Source organism: Acipenser ruthenus, chromosome 19 (assembly GCF_902713425.1).
Source record: "Acipenser ruthenus chromosome 19, fAciRut3.2 maternal haplotype, whole genome shotgun sequence".
Lineage (NCBI taxonomy): Eukaryota > Metazoa > Chordata > Actinopteri > Acipenseriformes > Acipenseridae > Acipenser > Acipenser ruthenus.
The window spans coordinates 6,071,217-6,081,871 of NC_081207.1; the positions used below are offsets into that span (position 1 = coordinate 6,071,217).

At 38.3% G+C, this 10,655-nt stretch overlaps 1 protein-coding gene across 10 annotated transcripts in view; it reads right to left on the minus strand.

Moving 5' to 3' along the window:
* Positions 1 to 1,773: 1,773 nt before the first annotated feature.
* Positions 1,774 to 10,655, minus strand: part of LOC117424567 (casein kinase I) — a 27,632-nt gene continuing 18,750 nt past the window's right edge. For 3 of the 10 annotated variants that reach the window (XM_058992435.1, XM_034041018.3, XM_034041014.3), the window contains 3 exons: positions 9,916 to 10,087; positions 8,335 to 8,474; positions 1,774 to 3,853 (listed from right to left, as the gene is read on the minus strand). In XM_058992435.1, coding sequence (XP_058848418.1) covers positions 3,803 to 3,853; positions 8,335 to 8,474; positions 9,916 to 10,087 — 363 coding nt within the window. In that variant the 3' untranslated portion in view covers positions 1,774 to 3,802. Of the gene's footprint in view, positions 3,854 to 6,525; positions 6,594 to 8,334; positions 8,475 to 9,902; positions 10,088 to 10,655 lie in introns of all 10 variants that reach the window. The other 7 variants (XM_034928353.2, XM_034041015.3, XM_034041019.3 and 4 more) reach the window with 5 other exon arrangements.

Genomic DNA, 10,655 nt, shown 5'->3' on the forward strand with positions numbered 1-10,655 from the left:
TTAATTTATAATCCAGGTCTGGTGCCAAAACAAGAATTACAGGCAATACACAGCAACAAGTGCAGCCACCCCTCCAATCTGCGACTGCCACATCATTTCCCTTCCGGGTCGATGAGTTAATGCACCGGAGTTCCCCTTTCTAGCTGGCCGACTTCCCTTGAACCCTGGGAAATAACTGTCTGGCCAACACATCCAAGGTACTCTGTTCTCGCTACTTAGCACCTTCACAGGTCGGGAGGGAGATTTACCACCAAGAATCACTGTATTTCTGTCACAAGATGCAATAAGCACCTTTCAACATAAACTGCGTAAATCTGACCAAAAAAGATCTATGGAAGAAATCATCACCAAGGAGGTCCTTTACGGAATGTTAAATGGCATGTAAAATGCCTGGTAGGTTGCTGTGACTAAGAAATATTATATCTGATAAATAGACATGATTATGCATTAAAAAAGGCCATGTATTTCCCTTGCATATGGGACGATTAAATACTAGGCCACAGTACTGCATATTTAGTCTCACAAAGCTTTCTTTTACAGTATAACCCCCCCCAACTCTCTTGCTCCAGTATAGGGCTATTGAAACACCGCTGTCAAACAATGACACCTGCTGGCAGATAGAGTAGGAGCCTCTGTGAACATTCTACATAACAAGAAAGTCCCAGGAATATTCAATCAATAATCAAGTTGTGAAATAGATATCTGAAAATGATCTCAAATAATCAGATTATTAGTCCTAAAAATTGTACTGAATACACTAAACCCAAAAGTTAAATATACTGGGAACACCCTATTCATATGGGAGCATTTTGTATCAACACTGGCATTTGCAGGGATAGAAAAAGCGGCAATTAGTTTAAAAAAAAAAAAAAAAAAAAATTATATTTTAGCACCGCCAGTGCCTTTCTTGACAACATCAAAGTTCTTTAGACAATTGATGAAAATAACTATAGGACCCAATGCGCTCCAGTTTGTAAATAAAATGAAGTGGCTTTGGAGTCACTTTCCACATTCCCAGAATGTACATGAACTGTGACATTTGCAAATACTCCCCCAGCTCCAGAAGTTGAAATATTGGCAGCAGCTGTGGATTAAAAAACATATTTTTTAAATCCCTTACAGGGATAGTTAATTTAGCAACCTCATTTTTTCTTGCATTTAAATACAGTATACTACATGGCTGCTGTTTCACTATTTTAATCCATCAGTTGTCGAGTGCTTTTTGAGACAACAAATATTGGTGTATGACGACCAGCAAGTGCATGGTTTACAGAATCATCAAATCCTCAAGGGACAGATTTGTTTTCATTTCACACAGCTGGTTTCTAATCCAGTCCAGACAACAGGTTGTAGAAATTTAATACTAAGACCTTGGAGAAGCTTGTAAAAAGCAAAACAAAAAAACATTCAGTGAAAAACAAGACCTTTAGGTATCAATGCAGCTGGCCACCTGCTCAGTAACAAGGTATTTAGGATTAATTTGCAGCTGGCCATTGAGGACATTTTGTTTTTGAATCGAACATGTCATTTTAAAGAGGTCTAGCCACAAAACTGGACTACAGTATTTATGTTTGTCACATTTATCAATGGGAAAGTTTTGTATGGGTGTTTGTTTTGACCATGTCAGAATGGTGGCATTCTACAGTTGAGATAAAAATCTGTTTTTCAGAACATATTGAAGTGTGCTTGGAAAGGATTAGGTGTTAGGTGTAACGTAATCAGCTATGTAGTATAAAATCAATATCATTTGTTTTAAATGAGCAGAAACAAGCCTTTACAAGTAATAATTTATTTACACAATTTTAAAGTACACAAATACAGTGGCAATACAAATGAAAAAATAAGTCTTACAGGGCTAATAGATACCATAACACAGGATCCTACAGACTTACTAAATGTGTAAAGAGAGGAGATACGTGGAAAGTTGATGTGACCATAATGAAGAGAAAGACAAAATGGTCAGTCAGGAGACAATGAATCGGACACACAAAATTGAAACAGTTCAAGGTATTAGTTATGGAAAATGGGGTGAAGTTTTATAATGTGGACTGTATAATTACAAACAAAAAGTCCCACAGAACAGCTCCTCTTCCTTATAGTAATGTTAATGCAGAGATCTTATAAATTCAGGTATATAGCCTAGGTTTTAGTGCACATGCCTCAGTCAACCTTTTGTATTCCAACAGCAAGATCTTTTTTTTTTTTTTTTCTTAAAAGGCAGAAATAGCTAGACTGAACACAGTACTATGATACAGCTAAGGACACATTAGCAATAGCTATTAAATTGCCAAAGCCCAGTATACATGCAGTGTTTCTCTCCAATTCTGATTACCCTACTTTTTACAAATCAAAATCAGTGTTTTTGGTACCATTTAAAATGTATATTAAAAGTAAGGTCAGTTCACTGTTTTAAAAGAACAGAGTTATAAAATGGGAATTTACCATGACTCGCCATTTGTTTAGCATGAGGCACTGGCCCCTTTTGTCTGATCCCTTTGTAAGGTTGGTTTAAGAGGCAGAGGTCCTTCACTTTTATAAAGACAGCTCCTTTGAGTCTCACCAAAAATAATAAAATAAATAGTGCCCAATAACTGCTAAATTTAGGAGGCATGAACACTAAAGCCCTATTATACCATCAGGTCCCTGCAGTCTATTAAATAAGGCTTGATAGCTCAGGTTAAACTGACAAAATTTAGCAAGATTCACAGGACAGCAAATTGATGCATTTACATTTCTATTACAGGTTTTATTATTTCACAGCTTTGAAATGGTGTAAAACGTCAACATAAAACAAACATTATGGGACTGCGACAAATACAAAAAAGTACAGAGCTTCAATGTGGAAGTCATTCAACAAAACCAGGAAACCCACCAAAAGGACTATTTCTAAATCTTAAAAGACAGAAAGCTGTGTTATAAAAAATAAAAAATGATACCCATTTAAAATGTTACCCAGTTCCTCTATCCACATTGTCATTGGCTTTAAAAGGTGTTTAAGGATGTTAGTTGCCACTGTGCCTCCCACTGGCATCACTAGGCAATTCAGCGAACATTATTGCACACAACTCAGAATTGTCAGTGTCAAAGTATTTGAATGTGGAAGAAAAAACTTAAATGGTTCTACAAATAAAACTATCTAGCAAAAAATATCTTAATCCTTAGTCAAATAGGAAAAAAAGCATAAAAGGGTCCATACAAAAAACCAAACAAAAAAGAGGTGAAGTTTAATATAAAATTTTAGATTTTACTTGAAACATTTCCTGTGAGCCTTATGAGGAATTTCAAGTCCAAAGTTCAAAAGTTTAATTGTATTTTTTTTGTATCAGACAATAAATGCAATACACCGACATACTACCCACCTAGACAGACTGGAGCCTGTTAATTTAGCTTAATACAAAAAAAAAAGTTTTAAAAGAGGAGTTAATGTCTATCGTTATACAGCAAGATAATAAAATCATTACTTTGCCAACAGTGGAGGGAGAACAAACATGGCAATGATAGCCGGTCCGCTTGGTAAATCGTCTCTCAAAGCCCACTTCTCCTGCTGCTGCTCAATGCTGCTTGCATCAGGAGGCTTTTCTTGCAACATCTGCTTGGCAAAGGCGGGGGGCTACAGCAAAATGTTCTGTTCCTGTTTTGTATGCGTTTGTTTTTTTGTTTTCTTTCTTTAAAAGGCATCATTGCTCCTTTTTTTATTTGTTCATTTTGGGGTTTGTTTATTTTTTGCATCATGAAGCTGTTGGAATAGTACTAGTAGAGATCAGCCATGCATTATTTGCCCTCCATGGCAAATATCTTTCTTTCATCGGTGTACAGCAGACTGGAGACCGCTGGGGGCCACTCGAGATAGGATCTGTGCAGAAAAATGCAAGAGAAAAATAAAAGTCAGCAACGTAACTTACTTTTAACCATGCACATTCAAGTGCATATTCTCAGAATACCTACCCCCCCCCCCCCATTTCCTTATGCATAGTTAAGAAATTAACAAACTTACAGAATTGTCCATACAGTGTGTCACCTGATTAAACTTTTCAGGACTACTCTATGTCCTATGTAGTCAAACAGCCACACACTTTATTCAAGAGATTTGGAATTTATTACATGATACCTACAAGTGAAAACTCCAAAGTGGTTCACAAGAGCACTTCTTAAACAAAATGCAAGGTCTTTTAAAACCCCAGAGTTGCACCTTCCACTTTGTCCAGTACCTGTCGCAAAGACCATTTATATTGATTAACTATAGTTTCAAAAATAGTTACAATTATCCAAAAGTACATAGGATGTATTTAAAAAGCAAAACACAAGACACACAACCTGCACACCATCTTAACCTTTTGCGGTCCTATGTCAGACCTGGTCCGACATCGCAATTTTCCCTTTCCGGTCCAATGTCGGACCCTGTCCGACGACATCAAAAACACGCAAAAAACAGGTCTCTAGTCGTTTTTTCTCCGGAAAACGCAGAGAAAACCATTCAAATGGCCGAGTGAGACTGATAGGAGCCGAGAGAAGCCGAAAAAAAAAAGGGGCGGATCTCATGAATACTGTTAACCCCGACACCACATTGATAACACGGACATAAACAAACAAGATAGCTGCTTCCGCATACAGCGCTCAAAGAATATTGGACATTTGCAGAGCTTTTTTTAGATGTTACAGTTATAAAATAAAGACTTGGATTGCATTATTGAGGAGTTTGGTGATAAAACGAGTGATCAAGAGATGATTCATCTGTATGTACTATTATTAAGAGATATTTGAAAAATATAGCGAACAAGGGGTGGAGCTGGGCTGGAGATGCAGTACTTAGTGTCCTGTTGATATGCAGTGCCTTTTAAACCTGTTTTACTGTGAAAAATATTTAAACAGCGCGTCTAAAATAAACTGCGCGTGTGAAAATAAATTGGACCTGACGCGCCTGAGACGCGCCGAATAAATGGACCGCTAAGCTTGTAAATTACATTTCTGCATAACTAGCCAATTGTCACGATACAATCTGGACATGGAAATGGTTAAAATAGACCTAGTGATGTGCATTTCATACTGAAGATGTACGATTCTCAATTGCATTGTCCCCTAAGAATAATTATAGTTCTCTTGAACTCCTATTGTTTTTACAACAAAGTAAATACTGGGAAGAAGAGATGCAGGAGCTCAAAGATAAGTTTTACTCTGCTCAGTAATTGGTGAAAGTGTAATACATGATTGGAACAGGGAGAGAATGGATATTAGGAAACAGCATAGCAAGCAGCTTCCAACAGTTGATTTAAAAAAAAAAAAAGATAAAAGATTGATCCACCAGTGTTAACATACAAGGTCAGTTCATTACATGCATGAAAACCCAAGTGATTCCAACATGGTCACAGTACACAGCACATTGTTTTAAAAAGTTAAAATATTGCAAATACATTCTTGGAGTTGAGAAACAGAATACTTTTATTTTGAAATGTAACTTAGATAAAAGTATTTCCTTCCTGCTGTTTATTCTGTTTACTACCCCCCCCCCCCCCCCTCCCCCACACACTGAACAGACTGTGCTTTTTCAAACAACAACATTTATAAAGTTGAGTGCCTTGATATGGCATGCAAATTATATTTTGTTTAAATATATAAAAATACACATTAGACATCTGGGCATTTAACTATATTTACGCCACAAGACCCAGTCGTTGCAGGAGAATCAGGACTCCTGTACTGAACAATACTGCACATTTAAATCAAAACACAAACAGCCACACCAGGTAGACAAAAGGAACAATTCAGGAAGCAGAGCAGAAAAGCCAAGCCCAAACGCACACCTGCTGGTGCATTAAAGCCATAGGAGCAGGATTTTAGTTTTTGACTTCAAAGTTCAACAATCTTTTGGAATTTAGAATCTGTCAATGCTCATAGGCAAGTCTAATCACCCCAAAAATGGTTTGTAGAGCCACAATTATACTCTAGGTGGATGAGAGGGGCAAAAAAAAAGAAGTTAATTCTTGCAATTGAGGCACCATTCTGGCAACTAATGTAACTGGAAGCAGATGGTTTATGCCTATACTACATGCCTACTTTGTGATTCCAAGCCTAAATTTAGGGGAAGTTGGGCTTTCTACACTGGTTGGGGGAGGGGGGATTGACTGCTTGGTTCTTATGGAATAATATTGAATGGTCAAAGCCCTCAACTTCAGTAACTTCACCCCCTAGTCAGGTTGTAAATCAATAGCTCAATCATCACTACAAATGTAATCAGAACACACAAGACAACTTACTTGTGAGGTGGTTGAACGAATTTGGCAGGACAAATACTTCAATACAAATTCAATACTTTTAGCCATCAGAATTTCTTAGATTAGTCATAATGTGACCACTCAATATTTAGCCCTAAAATCAAGAGGACAGCATGGACACCTTTTGATTTTTTAAGAAAAAGTATATGGATGTCTTAAGGGGATGTTCATAGTGAATGTGGCATGGATCGTCCGTCCGAAGATCTGTATTGTATGTGTCTAGTTTATAAGGAGATGTGACCCAGCTGACACTCACCCAGTGCTGCCTTCAAACAAGAACGTGGCGAGCAGCTACTTGCCGTGGTGTTCGAAGGGAATGCTATTCTGAGGTGGGGGGGAAAAGACAGCCATTTGTGAAGAAAGAATACATTACAACTGGCCAGAAAATCAATTATAACCACCATGATTTAGTAATCCAATCTTATGACTTCCCATTTATGAATGTGAAATCAGATCAGGACCTAAAACATGGAGTTCGTCAGATCCGATATACTCTTCCAAAATAAACCTTAATCCAGATTTTATATGAATTTAATCCAGATTTTTCTGAACTGTCCGTCTAATAGGCCAGAGGGTATTCACGGTACTCAGGTAAACAAACAATTAAACAAAAGCAAAAAAGGTATTTCAAAACATTGCTAGGGTAAAAAAAAAAGTCTTCCTCATTCAGTGTGAGGAAGGGGAAAAAAGAAAATCCGAGATTGGATTTAAGGGTAACTGACAATGCTGTTCATGCAGACTGGACTCAATTTGTTTCTGTCAATACAGAGTACAGCTACTTTAAAAATGGACACCAAGGCAAATGGCACTAACTTGTTACAGACAGTCCAGAACTCCACACTGGATTGGATTACCAAATCATGCAAGTAAAACTTGCTGATTGTTCTTTAACCTTTTACCAAATACATACATATGACAAACCTGATGGAAAGAGGGCAGTCGCTTTTTTGAGTTTTTATAAAATGTATTGGCTGATGCAGCCCACTTTAGTGTGACAGGGGAACAAGAGATAAGCTAATGGAGAACCTCAACTGCAATTTTTTATCCCACGAGTTACCCCTAAAAGAGAATCTTAAATTAAAAATGTTTACACTGTGTCAACTGCAAGCTTTGCCACAAGACAATGACCACTCCACAATGTTAGAAACACTAAGCAAATAAAAGGTCTGGTTACCGAAGCCAAATAGAGATTTCAGCCCACTAAAACAAGTCTATTTGGAATATGCTGCATAAAGTGGCTTTCATGTGTGGGGAAACCAATCTTCACTGTAGGATAAAACTATACAACTTCTGGCCTTTGCTGGAGTCATTCAACTAACTTCTGACTCTTTGGCCAACTTGATTAAATATTAATACCACTACAACTTGCATATATATCCATGCAAGATACCTAGTTATCTCCAAATTCCTGTTTTTAATCAATTCTTCAATAGTACCTCCTCCCTTCCCCCGACAGCAGTAGTTATTCAGCATTTAAAATTGAGATATCACACCATTTGAAACTGCAATACATGCAATTAAATAACCACACTGAAAGTGTTTAGTTACAAATCTAAGCTCCTTTGCCCTTCTCAGTTGAGCCACAAAGTCAGCAGCTATGCGGGGGGATATCCGTGACAGCCCCCTAGTTCATCCATAGAAACTACCACCTTGCACATTATGCTAAATTACAGTGGCTTATCCCCAAGATGCCCCACAATGAATAATGTTTGCAAATACTGTACATATCCAATCTCAAATTAAACTGTTAAACTAAACATTAAAATATGCAATCTTTTCTGCAAAACCAGGTCCTAAAATGTTAGATTTCTTAATGTCAATCCTAAAAGCAACTGTGACAATCCCTTTTCTAAGCCTGTAACTTTAAATAAATGTTTATAAAATACTAAAAATAAATCATGCACACAACAGGGGTGAATAGCTGCTGCTGCGATTTACTACAATTACGCCCACGGTGTTGCTGTTTGGGTATTCACAGTAAGGCGAGCTCTGGTGGGCTGTGAACCCTAAACACAGGACTCTGATGTGAGGCTTTGCTGTTGAGTGAATGAAGTCTTACTCATACCTGTGACGTTGACATGCGTGAGGTGTCCTGCCTCCCTGTGAGGTCAGAGGAGGAGATGTTGACTGGGGCACCGCGGTGCAATCTCATACTGACTTTCCTCTCGCGCTCCATTCCCGATACAGGGCGGGGGGACGTATTTGCTACAGACAAAGGAAAGGGTCAAGTCACACACCTGCAATATTTGATCTCGCTAATGCCGTTTCCATCAGCACCATTAAACTGGGCTGTAAAAAGGGCAAATCGGCATTGTCCATTTACAGTCTACAAATACAGCTTTCAAACTCTGGTCATATTGAAAAAGCAAAAAGCAACCTCAAGTTCTTGTGGTACCAAGATTGTATTTAAAAAAAGTAATACAAACTCAAAATATTTAACACCTTAAACTGAATCAACCAAATGCCTTTACAGTGAAAGGAAATTAAATGTATTTTACACAAAGGAAATTAAATGTTTTACACTGAAAGGAAATTAAATGTCTTACACAAAGGAATTTACATTTCTTCTGGCTTTACTTTTTTTTTTTAATGTTATTGAAAATTGTTAAATATTCATTATATAAGAGCTCATTTTGAAAAGCAGCGCAAACTATATACAGTCAGTTTTCTTCATGTGTACAATTTATTTACAGGCTGTTTGCCAGGTGCGCTTTGTTTGTTTACATCAAACACAGAGGGGCGTACTTACAAAGCATTTTTAAAACTGATTCGCTGGTAGGGTGGGACCAGCAAATCAGATGCTAATTAACACGAGCAGGTAAAGAAGAGCACGCCCACTGCTTGTGTGGCAGAAATACTGTAAATAGCAAGGCAGGGCGTTCGGTGCAGTTTCATTGATAAACTTAAAGTTATTAACAATGCGAGTTACAATTATGTAATTACTGAATTATCCAGTATTTATATCGATGTATATAATGAGGAATGGAATAGATTGAAAAATCAATTTTCGATTTACCGTAAAACTCCAATTAAACGACTCCGGCGTTTCTTTACAATATTTGCCAGCAGACCCGGCGCGTACTGGAGACCGGCGTTTATACTGGATCACTAGCTTCACATGCTTCATGCGGTCATTGAGAAGCCGCTAACACACAACCTTGTAGCAACATTGTAACTCAATTTAAACATTCCAGCAACTTTGTTAAAAGGTTGTGTGTCAGTGGGAACTAAGTAACAGTTTTGTTTTATAACAAAATTACATTGTATTGTACACCCTCAAGTACAAAGTGAAAGTATTATTACAGTCTTTTTATATGCACTGGTTAAGGAGGATACGGTATGCAAAACGTTGGAAATTTACAAGCAGAAGTATGAATTTGTATTTAAAAAACATAATTAGATCTACCATTGTTAATAACAATAAAAGTTAAATCCACTAAAAGACAGCCCTGTAGATATCAGAACACAGGCATGTAGGTTACGCTATTAGGGTTTGTACACAATGTATACATCAGGATATAGCTACCACTTCCTTGAGGGGGTATCTAACAAAATGAACACCAGAGCATTGACTATTTCATACTATCCTGTTTTACACTGAAAGGCTTTAGGTCAGAAAGAATCTGGACTTGCCCTTTGTTCCTACCAGTGTGAGAGGTGGGAGTCAGGGGAGTGGGCGGTGCGACATCCTGGGTTCCCCTTGGCCTTCCAGCGGTTGTGGGCGGCAGCACCCTAGTGCCTGGATTCCGTGTGTGCCTCATTCTCTCCTCTCGCTCCCTCCTCTCTCGCTCTGCATCTTCGGCAGCTCTGTTGGCACCCTGAGAAACAAAAAGAATGCATGATGTCAAACAAGATTATACTGGAAGATGTGGAGAGAAGACAAGATTACCTTCTTTTGTTAAACATGACATGCTGTGACAAATACAATGAATCTTGGTTGTAAATCTCCCTCCCGACCTGTGAGGGCGCTAAGCAGCAAGGACAGAGTTTTTTGGACGGGCTGGCCTGACAGTTCTTTCCCCGGGTTGGGAAGTCAGTCATTCTGGAAGGCGGCGAGACTCAGTTGCAATAACGTTTTGACCCGGAAGGGAAACTATGTAGTAGCCGCAGATTGTAAAGGCAGCTGCACTCCTTTACCAAGGGGTCATGCGTGACAGCATACAAGGGGGACGGAGAATGGTAAATCGGTTCCTTCGCATTGGTTTGTAGTGAGTAAGAGCCAGAAGGACGGTACCCCGTGTATTTAAAGTAAAATTGTGAGTGTTGTGTTTGTTTGCAATTGTCTCGTCTTGTACATTACCAGAAAGTTAACAGTTCTGGAGCTGTCACCAGGGGCCAGCACGAAACCAGACAACACTGCACCTTTGTCACAAATATAAAATTTGT